Consider the following 20,502-nt stretch of genomic DNA (forward strand, 5'->3'; position numbering starts at 1 on the left):
CAACGCCCCCTCGGCCAGCACGATCCGCCTCCGGCTTCCGGTTGCGTCACTTCCGCCAGGAGGTGTGGCCGCGGCGCGCAGGAAGGCGCAGAAGCGAATTTTGCTGGGGGAATCTCTGGAGGGAGGTGACGGCTCCGCTGGGCGGGCGGTGGCGATTCCACGTGCTCTCGCGGCCGGTTGAAACCTTTGGCGGGCGCTGGCTCAGAGGTGAGGGGCGGTGGCCCAGAGGTCCGACCTAGTAGGCTGGGGCTCAGAGAGTGGGGCGGGGGACGCGCTGTGGCCGATGCCTGCGTTTCCACCGTTAGAGAGTCTCTCTTTTGGCGTATACGCATGGAAGGAGGAAATGCATTCAGGTCCCATTCGTACTCTGGGGAAGTGGAAGGAGTTCGGGACTTGGGATGACCAATCCCTCCGGGTTTTAAAATGGAAAGGCCCCCGTGCCTTGAACCCACAGAGGGGTTTGCAGCCAGGATGGTTGGTCACCGCTGGACTGGGCTGCAAGGCATGTTGGGGACGAGGCGCTTGCCTTCTTTGAGTCTTGGGGAGCTGGGTCCCAAAGGAGGAGGCCTTAGGGCATAGTGGTTGAGAGCCCGGGACTTAGGGCCAGAATAGCTGCGTGTGAATCCAGGTTTGCCACTAACTGTACGTGTGACCTGCTGCAGGTTACTGAACCACTTGGTGCCTGGTCTGTCAAAAGGGAATAATATAGAATCTAACTCAGAGAATTCTTGTAAGGATTACATGAGCCCAAACGTGTTAACCGCCTATGATAGGGCTTGGCACATAGTAGATGCTCAATAAATGTCAGGATTTTCTGCAGCCCCTGCCTCTGAGGAGAGATTAGGGGCATGAAGTGGGGTGTGAGTGCGTGCAAGGCTGCCTTTCCTGCAGAGGGCCCATCTGGGACTTATTCAAAGAGCGGCCCCAGCCTTCCCCACCAGTGCCTAGCATAGTGCCTGACAGGTGGGCTTGCACAAATAGTTACGACACCAGTGTTTAAACCCGTGCTGGTGATGTAGTGTGTGGGGAGGGTGTGAGACTGGAACTGGGAGGCAGAGAGACACGGCTCAGCTTCTCCCGGCTCAGCTGGCTCATCTGTCCAGTGGAGATGGGTGTACCTGCCTCCTAGAGTTTTTGCAGAGCAAGGGAGAGGTCCTCCCTGAGTGCACATCCAGACCCTCATCACCCCACATTCAGAGGTTTAGGTGTGATGGTGGACAGTTTGTACTTGTCTGTCCTTCCCTTTCACCATACCCTTCGTTTCTTGGAATTCTCCCTCTTCCCCGCCACCCCCCAAGGGGTTCAGGGCTGGCCTAGATGACCAGATGCATTGTTTCACAGATGGGAGAATTTAAGTTCTGAGGGTTGAGTGCTCAAGGCCACGGAGCTCACTGGGGGCTGTTGACAGCTTGGCCCCTCAGGTGGGCTGTTTCGGTGTGTGATGGTGGCAATGGGGTTTAGGTCTGTGTGTGTATGCGAAGGAATGTTTTAAGAATAGTGGTTTTTTTTTTTAATAACCAATACAAAAATGTGTAGGGAGGAAGGTAAAAAATCACCTCAAATACAATCCCAGAACAAACCTGAGTTCATGTCATCAGGGAACAGGGCAGTAGCGTGGGCACCCATGGGGTGGGGAGCCATAGGAGACTAAAGAGAGTTTATGAAGATGGATGGATGGACTGAGGGTCACATTTAAAGAAGCATGTGTTTGGAGGTGACTGGGAGCCATGTCACTGATGTGCAGATTAATAGATCACAAGAAATTCTACCATTGGATAAGGATCCATCACTGACATCTGGATCTTATTTAACTTTTCACACAGTGCTCTACGATAGATAATAGACCCATTTTACAGATAAACAGAATCTGCGAAGTTTAGGTACCTCGAGGTCATTTAGTTTTCACTTGGCAGATGCGGGCTCCAGCTCAGATCCTCTGGCCCTGACTCCAGGCCCAGGTCAACAGAACTCGGCCACCGTCTTGGTAAGAGGAGACTGAGGTGCCTGGATTGCTTCACAAGTTCCCAGCCCCGTACTGATGCTGTCTGTTGCCCATCAACTCAGCGCTACTGTCCAATACCCATCATACTCTGCTGTGACAAGGGTGGTCTCCTTGCCCAGTGTGGCCTGGCTTTAGGCTAAAGACTTAGGTTTCCTTTAAATGGACGGTCATGTCATATATGGCACCTGAACCCAGTAGACAGGTGTCCTAAAAGTCTTAATGCGGCATGTTTTTAGCTTTTCTAGCCTCTGAGCTACAAATGTTACAAATTTACCAAAAACATCATTTGAAAGTTTAATTATTTAAATTTCTTCCACATTTATTTAGTCTTGTGAAGTTTGAATGAGTTGAGTCTTTTGTTTCAGGAAGTGCAGTGCTATCTTCAATTAGAGGAGCTGAATTTTCACAGGATGTCTTCTTGTAAGTTTGTAGCGTTTGCACTTCTGAAATTGTCAGCCCTGCGCTCAGGCTTGCCAGGCAGGCTGTGCAGTTAGGGTGGCTTTGGGCTTGCTGTTTTGCAGCCCCTCCCTCCTCTCCCCACACAGGCACACAGGCAAGTGTTTACTGCATAAAAGAAAGGGGTAAGCTCCTTACAGACCTTATCTCCTTAGCAAGCAGGTGGCCACACTGCCCCCATTGCTCATCAACTCTAAAAACGCAGTGATGGCTCTAAAAATCCAGAGGCACTGTGAGACTGAGTTCTGGCTTACTGTGCAAGCTACCCATTCTACCTTTTAAAGAATCGCAACAGATTTCTAAATGTAAACGTATGCCACGAAAGACCAAATGAAAACGTTTGGAGGGGTATTTTTCTGACGGACACGTGACCAAATTCTAATCCTCGCCTGAACTGATGTTCACACTGTGTATGGTTAATCCCCAGAGGTAAAACATGTTTTACACAGATATTCCAAGCATCTTTTTTTGTCAACATCACTGGCTTCTTTGAGTTGATAAATTTTGTCTCCAGCGGTCCTCTTCAGGCCTTTAATTCCTGACCTTCCACTGCAGCCTGCACCTCCCAACTGGATCTCAAAACTTGCCTAAGCCTCCTCCCCTCCCCTCTCCCCCTTGATTAAGATACAGAATAGACCTCAAAAATGAAGGTTGGAAAGCTCCCGTCCATAGCTTCAGTTTGAGGGGGTATTTTTTTCATTGTTGAATCTCCTTATGAAAGTACTTCTAAATTTTCCAGCAGATAATTTGGCTCATCGCAGCTGCTTCTACCTTGTGTGTACAATGACAGCCAATTTCTTGGTGATTAATTAGTGATTTACTCTCATTCTTAGACCAAAGTGCTGCTAGAGACTATTTATTTGACAGTGTGGTGTGGGCTTTTGTTCTGGCCTTGTTCTCCTTGTGAGGCAGGGTGGCTGCTCTGTTGCCTGCCAGTAATCTATCATCCTTCTGCTGGGTACAGAATGCTGGCTTCGGGGGAATAGGTCATAGTCCAAGTGATGCCAGCCCCCCAGGACTTGTGACTGTTTCACATGTCTTTACCATAATCAGGTGAGAAGATGGTCTTTGTTGGTGCACATCCCAGAACAGTCAGGTTTGTTTTCCTCTGGATTCTCTGCTAGGCTGTAGCTGACCACATGTAACCCTGATGGTGAGCTGAGGAAGGGGTCCTGGGGTCAGGGACCCGCGTTTTGTGTGTAGCACATCAGGCAAACTGACATCCAGCAGTGCTCTGCGGGGCAAGAGACCCCCAAGAGAGATCAGCTGGGCCTCTGTAAACCCTGGAGTTGCAGCCAGGATGTACATTTCCATTCAGGGTTGAATGGATGGGAATAGCCCTGATCCTTGCTTAGGTATGTCCTCTCCAGCAGTGACTCAGAACGTGGGAGTGGAGGAGAGACAGTGATTTCATACATGAGAATTTTCCACGACCCAGGAGTCACTCATTTGTGCTGAAGGATTCTCGAATGGAGTCTTATCCGGAAACAAATTGTATCAGTTTACTTGATCCTTACCTTCACCATGAGGAAGAAAGTGCTGGGTTAAACAATTGTTCTCAATATTTTTGCTGTGAAACTTATTTATAATGTAAAATGACAACACTCTTAGAATCTAGTGATAAAAAATTATATAACCCTGGAAAGTTACTATGACTTCTGTCACACTTTTAGGTGAATTCATGTTTTGTTGAGCACAATAGCATCTTCGTGAACTTTTTAAATGGTAGTTATGTGTAGGTGTGGACCCACTTAATCATGGGGCAGTGCTCGGGACACTTGGGTTTGGGAACACCCTCCAGTAATGCAGCACCCAGCATTGGGACACCTGAATATGGTCCCATTTCTTTCTTATTGATCTGACAGGGAGCCACACCTACTCCTGTCCATTAAAACCGAGAGGCACATCCTCATTTTTAACATCTGGTGGGTACATAGTTATGCCTATAGGAGTGTTTTTTGTGCTTATAGAAATTATTTTTAGGCCTCTTGTCCACTTTCTAAACCTTCCTCAGTTCCACTTTTGCTGTGTTCTTATTGTATTTGGGGACTTGAAATAATTTGCAGCGCATACGTAGAGGCATTAGAGAGAAAGAGAACGCATGTATGCACTTTAAGTTATTGGGAAAGGTAGGATATTTCATTTAACGCCCCCAAAACTCTTCATCTCTAGAGACAGCCTGTGAAGCTTAAATCCTGGTTCCGCTACTGTGTGACCTTGGGCAAATTGCTTAATCTCTCTGAGTCCCAATACCTCGTGTAAATTGTGAACAGTAATAGTCCTTACCTCATAGGGTTGCTGTGAGGATTAAATAAGTTCATTAGCTTGCTTAAAGCTGTTAGGATAGAGCCCAGCACATGATAAGCACTCAACAAAAGTTAGCCATATTATTATTGTTGATTATAATTTTACTTATGTGGCGGTAGAGGTTTATGCAGATTGCTGATCAACTTTGATTCAGTTGTGGTGTTGTTTTCATGTGAAAAGCTAGCTGTCTGAATTGTATATTTGGAAAAGAAGTTTCAGACTACAATGATAATTATCTTTTTTCCTTTTTGATTTTTTTTTAGGATAAGACTTAAAACCTGTCTTGGATAAAAAAATATTTAATCAGTTAGCTAAAAATGGTATTTTTTACATGCAATGCATGTGGTGAATCAGTGAAGAAAATACAAGTAGAAAAGCATGTGGCTCTTTGCAGAAACTGTGAATGTCTTTCCTGCATTGACTGTGGTAAAGACTTCTGGTAAGTTCCACAGAATTCAGGTAGATCCATAGTAAAGGTCCAGACCAATTATGGAGCCCCTGGTCCCACAAAGCAGTAAAAAAAAAAAAGAATAAGCAAGAGGCAAATTTGAGAAAAGAAATTAAGAAAAAAAATTAAAAGTGCCTTACAAGACCATTTGCCTTTTAAGGATGATTTAAAGGGAAGACTCAGGGAAAGGGAATTATGGGTTCGGTCATGATCTGATCAGTCTGTGACACTTGCTGTTGTGTCCTTGGCACTGTTACCAGACCCAGGGAGGTGACCATGTGGAGTAGGGTTTCAGGGGCGTGGTGTGCTGATCACAGTGAAGAAATGGATTTATAGACCGGAAAATGAATTTATTAATTCACAGTGGAGGAGCTATCTGGGAGAAGAGGCTCGGCCCTCCCTAGAAAATCGGTGGTGATGGTGGCGGTGAAGCTCCTGGCCCCCCGTGTGTCAGGTGCTTCCACTGAGAGGGTCTCTGGAAAGGGGAGGACTGAGGGGAGGGTGCAGGATGGATCTTGCTCGTCCCTGTTTCTTCGGGAGGGTCATTTGTAGTTGGCCAACCTCAGTCTCATACTGATTCCCTTCAGCTTCAGAGGGTTCAGGTAAAAAGGTCATTTTTGGTGCATCCGTCCTAATGGCCTCTATGGCATTTGGGGAATATTTGCTGACAGTCCCTTTTAATTTCTTTCTAAAGCAGTGATATTTAAAAAAAGGAAAAAAAAAAAGTTTGGAAACTGCTAAAGTCTTCGTTCATACCTAATCCTAGGAGGAGGGATATATAGAACAGGTGAAAATTGGGTGGTTTCTCCTTAGGGGACTTTGCCCTCAACCTTGCTCCCACGTTTCCCTGAGGACCGCATAGAGCTTTAGAAAGACCGTTTGAGACAGAATCAGGTTTCCTTTTTTTCCAAGACTCCTAGATCTTTTTTGTGACCTGATACCACCATTTTACACCACCTTTTAACTTAGTCTACAACTGATAATTGATTGCCTACTATATTACCAGGAAGTCCTACAGGTTTTGTAATTTAAGATAAAGCCACCCTGTTGTAGAGAATTCTTTCCTTTTTTATTTAGTATATATTCACATATGACTAAAAACAAAATGCTGCCTATCAATTTGATTTTAAGACATTTGTATATAAAACTGGGTGGAAAGTTTGGTGGTGGGTTTTGAACAGTTGGGAAGAAGGAAAATGTGATGTGACCAGGAGGTTACCAGTATAGTAAGTGAAAGAGGTGGGATGGCTGTGCAGAGCACAGATGTGAATGTAAGTGTGGACGGCAGAAGGCTGGGGCAGCGTGGTAGCTTTAGACAGAGACTCCAATTTGAGAATCAATCTAACGGTGGAACTTTCTCACTTTAAGGGGTGACGACTATAAAAACCATGTGAAATGCATAAGCGAAGATCAGAAGTATGGTGGCAAAGGGTATGAAGGTAAAACCCACAAAGGTGATGTTAAACAGCAGGCATGGATTCAGGTAAGGTCTTCCTTTTATTATTATTATTATTATTATTTTACTTGGACTGTATCTCTTTATTTTTAAAGACTTCAACTGTTGTTTTTTTTTAATTTGTTTTTATTTTTATTTATTTTTGGCTGCATTGGGTCTTTGTTGCTGCATGCGGGCTTCTTCTAGTTGCGGAGAGCGGGGGCTACTCTTCATTGCGGTGTGCAGGCTTCTCATTGCGGTGGCTTCTCTTGTTGCGGAGCATGGGCTCTAGGTGCGCGGGCTCAGTAGTTGTGGCGCATGGGCTTAGTTGCTCCGCGGCATGTGGGATCTTCCCGGACCAGGGCTCGAACCCGTGTCCTCTGCATTGGCAGGCGGATTCTTAACCACTGCGCCACCAGGGAAGCCCTGTAAGATCTAAGTCATCAAAAAGCTTCATCTGACATCTTCTACTTTCTTGGGACACCTAAGAAACCAAGAATAAATGTTATCATCCGTGCAGGCAAGACCCAGAAACATCACGTCTTAGGATAGAGCTCTTTATTTCTCTTTCAGTGCAACTGCAGTGTATTTTGTCTTTAATCTACACGTTTTGCAGATTTCTTGCAAAAATATTTCCAAATTCTCACTGACTTTCCCTTGGCTACGAAACCGAACGGAAGCTTTCTAATCTGTATCTGCATCTAGTGATGATGCAACGTTTATAACTCAAACTGTGTTAAGCTGTGGCGTCTGTCATCAGAGTCGGGCAAAACAGAGACATCTTCATAAATGGGAGGAATTTTCTACTTCTAAAATAAAATGAAAGCATACATTATAAAAGTGGCAAAAGCAACGAAATCCCTAGTTTACTGAGGTATAACTTCCAGTATGTTATTCACCGTTTACAGAAGAGTAGCAGGAGGAAAGATTCAGAAAGGAAGGTAGGAGAATGAAAAGACAAATGTCCTCTGTGTGGAAACTCTGTATTTTCCTGGAAATCAAATAAATAGTTACTCTCTTTGATGACAGAGTTTAAATGTGGATTTTCTGATATTGACCCGCTTACTGAGTTAGAAAACTCCTGGGAGGGAAAATCGGTTCACGAAGGACTAACAAAGTCTGCCAGTGCAGACTGAGAAGCTAGTGAGACCCCCTGCCTTAACTGAGATATTTGGGCTGGCGGCCATCAGCCATACTTCGGGGCCCTATGTCTGCTCTCCCTGAGTACCGGATGACATTCCTAGGCCCCTGAGCTGGAGGTACCTGGTGTGTGAGTTCTGTGACTGTTGACATCACATCTTGAATGAAATCCTCTAGCGCAGAGGTCAGCAAAGTACAGCCCACAGGTCAGGTCCGGCCCACCGCTTCTCTGTGAAGTTTTATTGGCACCCAGCCATACCCGTTTGCTTACACATTGTCTGTGGTCGCTTCAGTGCTCCACGGACTGCACTGAGTAGTTAGGACAGACACTGAATGGTCTGCAAAGCCTCAAATCTTTTCAGAAAAGGTTTGCCCACCCTTGTTCTAAACTGTCAGGCTTCAGCAGCCGTGCCACTGTATTAGAGATCCAAGCACTTTGTTCCGGATTCTGTCCTGGTGCACCGGCCCATCTGAGTCCTCTGTAGCTCCCTAGCTGGCATCGTCAGCAGACACCTGAGACCGAATGTGGTCTGCTGGGAGAGTGCACGGGTCCTGCTGCGACCTGTCCAACAGACATGGATTTGGGTATTTATTCTTTTCCTTAAATAATTCTCCATTTTTAAAGATTGAATTTTGGAATCCCATCAGTGTTAATGTTCACCGAGCATCCTTCCCGATGTCTCTGTGCTTACACACGGAGAGTGGATAGTGGGTCAGGGGGAAATACCCTATTTGGCATGGATCTCAGTGTCTTCCTCCAAACTCGGTCACTGGTACGCTTCTCCTCTGGTTCGGCACGTGGCTCTGGCCAGTGCTGAGCTAGCCTGACTTCTTCCTTGTTCATGCTTTCTTGATTTGTTTTTCTGCCTGGGTGCCTTATCCTCTTTGTATCCTGTATCAGTTTTTTTCTGGTCTCTTTATATATAGCTGCAGTTCTTCCCTAATGCAGGGACCCTTTCCTGCACTATATTTGTTTAGCTGCATTATTTGTCTTTATTTGTTGGCTCATAAGTGACCACGTTTCTTATGGATTGCCATCTCCCTAACTTTAATAATTACCTTTTTCCTCTGCCTTCACTGTGATTGCCATAAGCCCTTTCTCTAGATCACTTATTTATTTTTCATCTCTTGTTCTTGCTATGTCATGTTTGTTTGCTCGATTTTAATATTGTTGTCTTGATCTTAAATTTATTCCCTAGTGCCTAGAATATCCACTTTTGTCTTATTCTTTTGATCACTTTTGGTTTGTTTATATGTTTTTCTTTCAGTTTTTAAAAATTGTGATAGATTATACATGACATATAGTTTACCATTTTAAAGTATATACAACTAAGTACACTCACAGTGTTGTACAACCATCACCACCATCTATCTCCAGAACTTTTCCATTTTTTGGTAGGGATTACATTTGAATCTGTAGCTCTCTTTGGGTAGTACTGACATCTTAATAATATTGTCTTCAGTTCATGGACATAGGATATCTTTCCATTTATTTGTATCTTTAATTTCTCTCAGCAGTGTTTTGTAGTTTTCGGTATATGTCTTTCACCCCCTTGGTTGGTTTATTTTGTTCATAAGCATTCTATTCGTTTTGATGGTATTATAAATGGAATTGTTTTCTTAATTTCTTTTTCGATTTGTTTACTGTTAGTGTATATAAATGTAACTTGATTTCTGAGTGTTGATTTTGTATCCTGTGACTGCTGAACTTGTTAATTGGCCCTGAAGATTCTTTTTGTGGAATCTTTTGGGTTTGCACCGTATAAGACTGTGTTATCTGTGAACAGATTATTTTACTTCTTCCTTTCCAGTGTGGATGCTTTTTATTTCTTGCCTAATTGCTCTGGACTTTCAGTACTATGTTGAATTTGTAAACATAGACACTAATACAAAATCTGTACGTGACGTGTGAACCCGCTAGTTTGACTTCCGTGAAACTCATCTGTCAATTATTTATTGTTTTTGTTTTATCTTCGTTTTTTGTAGAAAATTAATGAATTAATAAAAAGACCCAATGTCAGCCCCAGAGTGAGGGAACTTTTAGGGCAAATTAGTGGTTTTGACAACGTTCCCAGGAAAAGGGCGAAATTTCAGGTATGTATTTGATATGACTTCCTTGAATGGAAGGGATATGGGCCTATTGGTGACAGCTTATGTATACCTGTCAGAATATGGGATAAGTGGGGTTTTTTCTTTTTTTTTTCATACAGAATTGGATGAAGAACAGTTTAAAAGTTCATAATGAATCCATCCTGGAGCAGGTGTGGAATATCTTCTCTGAAGCTTCCAGCAATGTAAGTCAGATCTCACTCTAGACTTGCAGTGTGGCAAAAATGATTGGTAATAATGAAATGGGAATGTCTTATTTTTGGAGGTCAAAACAGCCTTCTTTTTCAGAGAGCCTCTCTGTGCCTTCATTAATGGGAAGGAATAAACAGTGCACTGCAGAGAAGATTTCCTTATTGTGCAGAGAAAGGTATTTAATCCCAATGTTTGTTAATGGTACCAGCTAACATGAATTGATCCGCTTAGAAATCAGGCAGCGGGAAGTGTTAGAAAGAACAGGACCTTCGGGTTTCTGACAGACCTGGTTTGAATCCCTGCTGTGCTGTTTGCCAAGCATTTGATCTTGAGCATGTTACTTAACCTCTCTGAGCCTAAGTTTCCTTATCTCAAATAAAAGTGGGTATTTATACTCAGTACTTACTGGGTACCTGATATGTGTCAGGCCCCAAACAAAAAATAGAAAATATCTCAGGTGTGATAGTGCCACCAAGAAAAATAAACAGGGTGAGGACAGAGAGGGTGACTAGGTGTTCTTTTAGGTGTGGGGTGAGGGGTCACGGAAGGCAAATGAGGGTATACAGGCATCCCAGCTCATGCCCAGCAGGTAGGGGGCACTTGGTAAGTGCTGGTCTCCTTCCTTCTGCTGGACGGAGAAGTCATTGGAGTAAATGAGTCAACCACCTTCAGTCAAAATGGTTTGATCAGAGAGGCCCCAGACGTGGAATACACATGCAGAGAGTCTTACTTTGATATCTTGTAGGCACATTCTTGGTTACATTGTTAAACATTTTTCTCATTAATTCAGTTGCACTTAGCTCCTACTTGGAGCATAAGTCCCATCTGGAGACATATTGTTAGTGTTTCAAAAAAAAACAGTGGGGTCTGACTGGTCTTCTATTCTAGTCACCTTGTCAGCAATTGATTTGCTTTTTTATGTAGAGAGAATAGTTTTGGCCACAAATTGGGAGAAAAATGAAACTTTCTCTTGGCAGTATATCCAGCGTTTGTCTCTAAACGTACAAACTAGGCCTTTGAAACCTTACAACCAATCATTTAATTGGCAGTTATGTGACACCTGCTTTTTAAAGGTTATTTACATTTTAACTAAGGATCAAAAGTTTAAAATTACTTAGTTTAACTCCAGAGTTCAAAAAAAAAGGGTTTTCCACTTTCCTTTTTAAAGCTGTGAACATACTAAGAATTAAATAAAATAACCAGTAAGCAGCTCGTGGTAAACTCTGAGCTCTGTAAAACGAGGCTTGTTATTGCATTGCCTTTGTGCAGTAAATGTCCCAGCACGTGCCTAGAGATTGTGGTGCAAACAGTTCAGAGGCCCCGGAGGTGCTGGGCTGGAGACTTTATATTCTCCTCAGCTGCAACACCCTCTGTACCCTGGTGTGCATCGCACCTGGTCACTGTGGACGCAGCCATCCTCAGGCCCAAGGCCTGCCCTCCAGAGCTGTATTCTAGTGGGGGAGACAGACAGACAGCTGCGTATAAGGGTTGATGCTATGGTGTCAGGTGGTGATACGGGCCAGGAAGCAATGGGAGGCAGGAGACGGGGCAGAGAGTAAAGGAGGGTGCTCTGTCAGGAGAGAGTCGGTGAAGTCGTCCCTGAGGGGACCACGTTGGAGGAGAGCCTGGAATGAAATAGGAAGTAGATGGGGAGTGAATTTGTTTACTCATTTATTGAGTAGCTGCTGGGCGGGTGAATGTGTGTCTCCCTCCCTCCTTCCTTTCCTCGCTCTCTCCCCTCCCTCTCTCCGCCTTCTTCCAGCAGCTGGGGGATTGGTTTGGAAGTGGAGGCGAGGCAGCAGCTAGAGACTTAACTGAACGGGTCGGTCTCAGGGCTGCGGCGCTCAGACCCTGTTGTGATCATGCTCACTACACACTGTACCCTAGGAAGGAGCTTGTAGGACAGGGTGTCCCTCTTCCTCCTGAGATCCTTTCTGAACTCATCCCCTGCCTCTCCCGCATGTACATGGACGACTTGACTTCTCTGAACTGCTGCTGAGAAAACTCCACAACTATTTAATCTTTAGTATTAATATCCTAAATGCTACTCTTTGAGCCGGGGGCTGGGCATTAAGGGTTGCCTGAGGCGGGAGCTCAGTAGAGTTCTTGCTTGTCAGTGAAAGCCAGTCCTTCATTTGGTCCAGGTTGGGGGCAGCATTCCCCCCTTGTGGCCTCGCTTCTCAAAGGAGGAGGACTGCGGTGACTTGTGCCAGTCACCTGGCCGTTAACTAACAGAGATGGAACGGTGGGCCCTGGCCTCGGACTGTCCACCACACCTGCAGCAGCCCAGGAGCCGCCAGCCCCTGTCCCTCCAGATGCATCAGGGCTCCCCGAGTAGTTCAGTGAATTGCTCCACATCCTCTCTTGAGAAAGGGCAGGCCTAGAGACTGCAGCATATTTATAGTCAGACGACAGCAGGCAATGGGGCTGGCTTTGCTGAAGTCATTTTTTAAAACAATCTGTGTGCTGGTTTGAATAAGGTGGTGCAGTAAATGGGAAGGTTATCTTATTCCAGCTCACATTTCCATGGTTCCTTACTCTCCACTTTATACCTGTCCAGGTGTCCCTGACTGTCCGCTAAGGGTAACCATCAACCTAAACACTGATGATGATAACGGCACCTCTGTTGAGTACTCAGTAGTTTACAAAACTCTTCCCGTACATCTGGCTGCTTTATTGAGCATCGCTTTTCTCATTTTATTCGTACATGAACTGTATCAGGTAGATATCACTAACTGTCTTTTCACAGATGAGGAAATAGGTTTGGAGCAGGTAAATAACTTGCCCTGAGTTACCTGGCTAGTAATGAACAGAGCTGCAGATGCATAAATCTGGTGGTTTCTGCCACACCTACATGCTCATCTTCTACCTAAAAGGCAAAGAGCGAGCCAGAATTAAAGGTCTGGCTTTTACGTGGCATACGGATTCTTCACTTTTCCAGTGGAATGAAAATGTTAAGTGCAGAGAGGAATGTGGGCTGTGGGTAGTTTTTTCCGTTTTTGTATACTTACTGCCACGTGTTAACTATTTTGGTGGGGGTCACAGTTGTAAAATGGTAAGTAATAAAAATTTCCTTAGAAGAATTTATTCAGTAGATACATGAGATGATATGTGTCTGGAATGAGTATTTATGTGTTTCTTGGTTTCGCTTAACAATAAGGAACCAGTCAGTAAGGGGCAAGATCAGCAGCCGCTGGAGCAAGCGGCCAAACCACGTGCAGAGAACAACGCCAAGGTCGCGTCCTCCAAAGCAAATGACAGCATGGAAGAGCCAGCAGAGACGAAGAAGAATAAGAGAGAAAGGAAGGAAGGACGGCAGAAGAAGAGAAAAAAGGAAAAGAAAGAACTAAAATTAGAAAACCACCAAGAGAATTCAAAGAGTCAGAAGCCTAAGAAGCGCAAAGCAGGACAGGAGGCCGAGCAGGAGGCTGCAGGGGAGGCCGTCTTCGAGGCCGCCGGCTCTGCAGGGAATAAGAGCCAGAGGAAGAGGAGCAAGGCTGAGTGCACCCAGGACGGGGCGGTGGATGGAGGCGCGGAGCGGGAAGGGGAGACAAAAACCAGTCTAGGGAAAAGAAAGCAGAAGCATTCGGAAGGTTTGTGGCTAGCTTATGCTCCAGGGTTTGTTTTTTGTTTTGTTTTGTTTATAAATTTATTTATTTATTTTTGTTTATCTTTGGCTGCGTTGAGTCTTCGTTGATGCGTGCCGGCTTTCTCTAGTTGCGGCGAGCGGGGGCTCCTCTTCATTGTGGTGCACGAGCTTCTCATTGCGGTGGCTTCTCTTGTTGCGGAGCACGGGCTCTAGGTGCTCGGGCTTCAGCAGTTGTGGCTTACAGGCTCTAGAGCGCAGGCTCAGTAGTTGTGGCACACGGGCTTAGTTGCTCCACGGCATGTGGGATCTTCCCGGACCAGGGCTCGAACCCGTGTCCCCTGCTTTGGCAGGCGGATTCTTAATCACTGTGCCACCAGGGAAGCCCCCCAGGGTTTGTTAAATACTTTTTTTTTTTTTTTTTGCGGTACGCGGGCCTTTCACTGTTGTGGCCTCTCCCGTTGCGGAGCACAGGCTCCAGACGCGCAGGCTCAGCAGCCGTGGCTCACAGGCCCAGCCGCTCTGCGGCATGTGGCATCTTCCCGGACCGGGGCACGAACCCGTGTCCCCTGCATCGGCAGGCGGACTCTCTACCACTGCGCCACCAGAGAAGCCCGTTAAATACTTTTTAAGCTGTGAGTTTGGGATGTCTAAAATCTGTTAGACCTTGCATTTTGTACCATGTAAGGCAAAGAGCATAAGGTTTGGGATCAGGCCGTCCTGGACTTAGTCTGGGCAGGTGCCATCACCTCGCAACTGCCCATTTTGTCATCTGCCTTGGAGGAGAAACCCCACGGGGCTGGGGTGCTTGGGGAATGAGCAGGGTGATGGATGTGAGGGGCCTGGCCATGTAGGCCTCTCATTAAATGGTAGCTGCTAGTATAAATGTGAAATAATTTTTTAAATCTTTCTAATTACTTAGTTGAAGCAGATTCTAAGAAGAAAAAGATTAAGCTCCCGGGACATTCTGAGGACGGAGAACCGGAAAACCATGAGGCTCCTGCAAAAGGTATGGCTGCCATCATTTGGAAGCTCTGCCCTCTTTAGGCTGGGGGAGGAGGAGGAGAGCTGGGCCCATCCGATGGTCATGCCCTCCGGAGGCACGTGGAAGAACTTGAAGCAAAATCCGTTCTCTAGGGTGTGACTGCTAAGTAATGAGCGAGAGCTGTGTGAGTTGGTCGTACAGGGTCTGTCCAGCTTTGAGGATGGAGTGCAAAGCTGTCTGGATTGGAAGCATGTGTTATCTTTGGAGCTTAAAATAAACCCTGGTTCTGAGGCCCTGTTCGCTCTCCCTGCTTCCTTGTCCGTGCCTCTCATCCTCTCCTAGAAGTACCCTGAGGTCCAGCCGGGCTTGGCTCTTCCTCCTCCCATCTCTGGGTCTGTCCCTGCTGTCCCCGCGCTCGGAGCCCCACAGCCACCCCGTCCCTCAGCCAGAGTGCACACTTGTCAGCTCCAAGGTTCCTCTTAAACGCTGCCCCCTCCGCAGAGCTGTTCCCACTGCTCCGGCCTAGAGCACTCCCTAGGGTCCTACCAGTCAAGAACAGCCCTGAGGACTTGATGGCAATCAAGACTTTATTCACAGAACTTCAGCAACTGCCCAAGTTGGGTTAGATTTCTTAGCTTGTAACTTTGATTATGTGAAGCTTCTCTTTTATTTTTTTTAAGTTAAATTTTCAGTTTTGAGATAATTGTAGATTCACATGCAGTTGTAAGAAATAATACAGACTTACGGGTCCCTCTGTAGCCTTTACCCCATTTCCTCCGAGGCTGATACCTCACACAACTGTAGGGCAGAACACCACTGGGCCGTTGACCTCGTACAGTCAAGAGCCAAACATTCCCGTCCCCATGAGGACCCTCCTGCTGCCCTCTTATAGCCACGCCCACTTTCCTCTCGCCCCACCCCCTCCTTTACCCCAGAGGTCAACACTGTCCGTTTATCTCCATTTACCTCTCCGTTTACCTCTCCATTTCTATAATTTTATAATTTCAGAATGTGACATAAATGGCATCATTTAGTATGTAACCTTTTGAGATTGGCTCTTTTCACTCAGCATTGTTCTCAGGAGATTCATCCAGGTTGCTGCACATCTCAATAATCCATTCCTCTTCATTGTGAGCAGTGGCCTGGTGTGAATGTACCACAATTTGGTTATCCATTCATCTGTTGACAGACATCTGAGTTATTTCCAGTTCAGGGTTATTATGAATAAAGTGCATGTACAGGTTTTCCTGTGGACATGCGTCATGTTTTCTGGAATAAATGTTCAGGAGTGCAATGGCTGTCTAGTACGGTACGGTAGTTGCATGTTTAGTTTTTTAAGAAACTGCCCACTTTCTCGAGAGTGGCTGTACCGTTTAATATTCCCTCCAGCAATATGTGAGGGGTCCAGTTTCCCCACACCCTGGCCAGCATTTGGTGTTACTGTTTTTTATTTTAGCCATTTCAATGGGTATGTAGTAATAGCTCACAGTGGTTTTAATTTGTATATCCCTAATGACGTTGAATATCTTTTCATGTACTTATTTCCCATTTGTCTATCTCTTCATTAAATTGTCTGTTCTTGTTCTTTGCCCATTTTCAAATTGGATTGTTAGATTTTTTTTTTTTAACTGTTGAGATTTGAGAGTTCTTTATATATTCTAAATACTAGTCCTTTGTGAGATATGTGGTTTGCAAGTTTTTGTTCAGTCTGTAGCTTGTCCTTTTATCCTCTTAACAGTATCTTTTTGTAGAGCAGAAGTTTTTGATTTTGGTGAAGCCTCATTTGTCAGTTTTTCCTTTAAGAGATACTTTTGATGTCATCTAAGAACTCTCTTTGCCAGCCCTAAGTCTCAAAGACTTTTTTTCTGTTTTTTTCCGAAATGTCTTACACTTTTAGATTTTTACATCCAAGTCCATGATCCATTGAGTTAATTTTTATGAGGTATGAGACTTGGTTCAAGGTTCATTTCTTTGCTCATCAACGTCCAGTTGGTCCACACCATTTGTTGAAAAGGCTGTCTTTTCCCTCAGTGAATTGCTTTTGCACCTTTGTCAAATATCCGTTGGGCATATTTGTGTAGTTCTGTTCTGGGTTCTGTCTCATTGGTTTGTGTATCCGTCCCTCCACCACACATTCTTGACTAGAGTAGTTATAGCCAAAGTTTTGATATTGGGTAGGCTTATTCCTCTCGCTTTATTCTTTTTCAGAATTAGAAGATTTAGAATAATCTTGCCTATGTCTGCAAAGAATCTTGCTGTGATTTATATAGGAATTGCATTATACCTGTATATCAATCTGGGGAGAATTGATCACTTTACTGTGTTGAGTCTTCTACGCCATGAACATAGCATGTCTTTCCGTGTATTTAAATCTTTGATTTCTTTCATTAGCATTATATATCTTCAGCCTACATGTCTTCATCTTCCCAGAAGCAGAGGTTCCCGAGATGAGTCCTAACCTGCTGACAGTAATTATTTGTGGCTGTCCTCTGTCCTCTCTGGTTCAAGGTTCAGCTCCTTTTGCTCATCTTTGCCTTGCTTACTGTGCTTAGAAAGCCCCTTGATCTTAGTGGATCCTTAGTAAATCTTAAGTTCATTAGATACAAGCCCTAACTTTTTTATAGGAATTTATAGGATGGTGGTACTTAATGGTACTTAGTTAACCTGCTCACTCTAAGAATGAGTTCTGTGGATGGTAGTCAGCGCTTCTCGGCCACTGTGATTGGACGGGTCAGGTATCTGCCCCACGGTACTGTGGCATCCTGTCCGTTCTGGGCTTCTTCATTCCTGGGTAGCAGCAAATAGATGGTGCAAAAATGGTTTCTTAACCCTTTTGGTGGTACAACAAAATACAGTGTTTTACATATAATTCTCTATATCGTAGGTAAATTCAACTGGAAGGGAACTATTAAAGCAGTTCTGAAACAGGCCCCAGACAACGAAATAACAATCAAAAAGCTAAGGAAAAAGGTATGAAGTATGAACCAGGTATATGTAAGCTGGGGAGAATCAGTTATTTTAAAATGTACAGTTTTGTTCTGTTTTTCTAAATCTGAAATACTGTAGTGTGTATGTGTGTGTCTCAGTGACTTTCAAGTTGCTCCTTTTAGCCCCTCAGGGCTTGTGGGGAAGGGACGGAGCCAGACCCCATCCACGCTTCCTCAGCCAGAGCAGAGCCTACATTAAATATGAAAATTACTGCTCTAGATACGTTGCTGTCTTTTGATTATTGCAGAACAATGGTTTTTTCTCATTGTAACTTTTTATCAGTGTCTGAAACATGCAGCCAAGTGCTCACACGTGTATAGCTACATGAATTGTCACGAGCAGGACACTCTGTATAACCAATACCTGGGTTCTTTCATTTGTCACTGTCGGCCTTATTGTGGGTCAGAGAAAGAACATTGTAGATCAATTTTCAGGACAAATACACCCATTTGACAGTTGTTTTCCTTTGTGAAGGTTTTAGCTCAGTATTATGCAGTGACAAATGAACATCACAAATCTGAAGAGGAACTCCTGGTCATCTTTAACAAGAAAATCAGCAAGAACCCCACCTTGAAGTTATTAAAGGACAAGGTCAAGCTTTTAAAATGAACATTTTTATATTTAAAAATCGAATCCATTCCGTTGATCTTCTCTTTTCACAACTGTTTGTAAAACATGTAATGATTATAACAACTCAAATTTTGCTTTCCAAAGCTGTATTTTTAAGTTAAGAAAAAAATATATTTTTGGTAGAACTTATATGAGAAAATAAAATATATTCTTGTCCCAAGTTCTAAATTTATGGTAGTGAAAATATTTTTAAATGTGACAGGTCAAAAAATAACTTGGGGGCTTCCCTGGTGGCGCAGTGGTTGAGTGTCCGCCTGCCGATGCAGGGGACGCGGGTTCATGCCCCGGTCCGGGAGGATCCCACATGCCGCGGGGCGGCTGGGCCCGTGAGCCATGGCTGCTGGGCCTGCGCATCCGGAGCCTGTGCTCCGCAGCGGGAGAGGCCACAACGGTGAGAGGCCCACGTACCACAAAAAAACAAAACAAAACAAAAATAAATAACTTGGTCAGACTAGAAAGCAGTTGTTTTAACTACATCACTTCTACACATTTTCAATTAGAGGGTTTTGTGGGTTAGTTTTTTGCGTGGTTTAATGTACATGTGAATTGTAGTATTTCATCCAGGAACAGTCGAAACAGTCTTTTGTGTGTCATAATCCTTGCGCAGCCAGAAGTTCTGCTCTTTAGAGGGGGTTTCTCTGTAACAGTTTGGCCCATCCACTCTGGCCCAGTCCATCTTCGGCCACAGATGGCAGATTTGTCGGTGACTAGATTTTGGGGTGTGGCCTGTGACTAGGTATAGGGAACCAGCTCGTTGGAAACTGAATCCATTATTCGGTGCTCCAGTTGGATTGACATGCTTTCAGAACTGGTCCTCTAAATCCTAGTTTATTGTGCAGGAGGAGAGCCAGGCCACTCTTTGATATTTGAGTAGGTTTTGCCCACAAGTCCCTTCACAGCTGGTGTGTGTGGTAAGAATCACCCCTTTAACCAGTGTTAACTATCATCGTTAATACCTCTTACTACAGGTGAAAGCAAGAATGGGGCATGGAACAAGTGTTAAAAGGATTGGGGGGGGCATTAATAGGAGCGGGGGGCAACAGGGCAGACGGAGATACGCTGTGAGCCTCTGAGTCCCAGATGAGCCAGCTTTCCTCCTGCACTTACACTGTGTTCTGTTCTGATTTGGGGGTGTGCTGCTGTGTCATGGCGGGATTCAGTGGCACTGTGTCAGGAGCAATGAGGACCCGGGCTTTAGAATCAGGCCTGGAGTCAGGCCCTGGCTTGGTCCCTTCATAGTTAACTGCTCTGAACCTCACTCTTTTCATCTGGACAGTGGAACAGTAAAGGTCCCTCTTGGGTTGTGAGTGAAGGGACTAATTTGTGTAAAGCTCACAACACCATACCTAAGCCCAGAGACACCCATTCAGTGGTTGCCATCACTACTGTTAGCAGGAACAGTTTCTGAGCCACGAAAGGCTTTAGATGTTTTGGAAGCAAAGGGGGGAAAAAGTGGGAAAGTGAAGCTTGACCCAGAACACATAGAGGGACAAAGCAAAGCCCTGAGTCCAGTCCAGGACGTCCCTTGTCCCAGCACTCCAGGGAGCAGAAGCAAGCACCGTCGTCCTCCGGGGATGGGGGTGGGGCTACAGCACTACTCCCTGGGGGTACTACAAACACCACAGTATTTCAGGATTTGTGTTGATTTTTATTTTTCCGTCAGTTTTACTGTCATGCGTTTAAGGCTGTTCCAGAATGCTAGCAGAACATTGGGCTGGAGGAGGTAACCCCTCAGCTCCCTTGAGCTCTACGAGGAGGAAGCAAGGCCAGCAAGTGGCGATTCTGATGGTCAGTGTCATGGGCAGGTCTCTTCGTTGGAAACTGCAGTTGGTGGCAGGAACGTCTCCCCATGCCTGGCTGCAAAGCACAATCTACAGCTCCTTCCCAAGGTCTTGGCACAGAGACCACCCTTTGGTTTTGGCGATTGCCTGCCTGACTTGACCTCAAACACAGATGATATTGGAACTCTGGGGACTTTGGAACCAATCTAATGACACTTGCTTTGGGCTTTACAGCTTCCTTTTGTCTAAGTTGAGTGTAAGATTGGATTCTACCATGTTCCGCCTGTCCCTCTGCTGGTCTGATGGGTCTGGCACTTGGGTTTCCCCAAACCTGCCAGGTATGCATTTTGACACACTTAAAAAAATTTTTTTTTTGATACCTTCCTTTCTGGCATTCCTGGTATTTGTCAACTGTATGCACTGGCCATTTTCTGTGATGCTCT

The 20,502-nt window shown here is 45.0% G+C and overlaps 1 protein-coding gene across 2 annotated transcripts; it reads left to right on the plus strand.

The window, feature by feature from the left end:
• Nucleotides 1-57: 57 nt before the first annotated feature.
• LYAR (Ly1 antibody reactive) lies at nt 58-18,464 on the plus strand. Of its 2 annotated transcripts, XM_089911649.1 has the most exons (10): nt 58-207; nt 1,914-1,984; nt 5,029-5,204; nt 6,582-6,696; nt 9,775-9,882; nt 9,999-10,082; nt 13,250-13,682; nt 14,598-14,684; nt 17,545-17,630; nt 18,123-18,464. In XM_089911649.1, exons 3-10 carry the CDS (start codon nt 5,083-5,085, stop codon nt 18,255-18,257), a joined length of 1,170 nt encoding a protein of 389 aa, XP_089767775.1. In that variant the 5' UTR covers nt 58-207; nt 1,914-1,984; nt 5,029-5,082; the 3' UTR covers nt 18,258-18,464. The 2 variants fall into 2 exon arrangements, with proteins under 2 accessions (XP_089767775.1, XP_022422721.2); XM_022567013.3 differs by lacking the exon at nt 1,914-1,984 and having other exon boundaries at nt 59-207.
• The last annotated feature ends 2,038 nt before the right edge of the window (nt 18,465-20,502 follow it).

Source organism: Delphinapterus leucas, chromosome 5 (genome assembly GCF_059928025.1).
Source record: "Delphinapterus leucas isolate spDelLeu-1000000601 "Yukka" chromosome 5, BTC_Dleu_Yukka2, whole genome shotgun sequence".
NCBI classification, from domain to species: domain Eukaryota; kingdom Metazoa; phylum Chordata; class Mammalia; order Artiodactyla; family Monodontidae; genus Delphinapterus; species Delphinapterus leucas.

Excerpts from the sequence above, each read along its gene's own strand:
- LYAR (XM_089911649.1), top strand. The coding sequence starts at position 5,083 with ATGGTATTTTTTACATGCAATGCATGTGGTGAATCAGTGAAGAAAATA. Across the intron at positions 5,205-6,581 it reads GACTGTGGTAAAGACTTCTG|GGGTGACGACTATAAAAACC; the intron begins GTAAGTTCCACA and ends TCTCACTTTAAG. Across the intron at positions 14,685-17,544 it reads CCATGAGGCTCCTGCAAAAG|GTAAATTCAACTGGAAGGGA; the intron begins GTATGGCTGCCA and ends TCTATATCGTAG.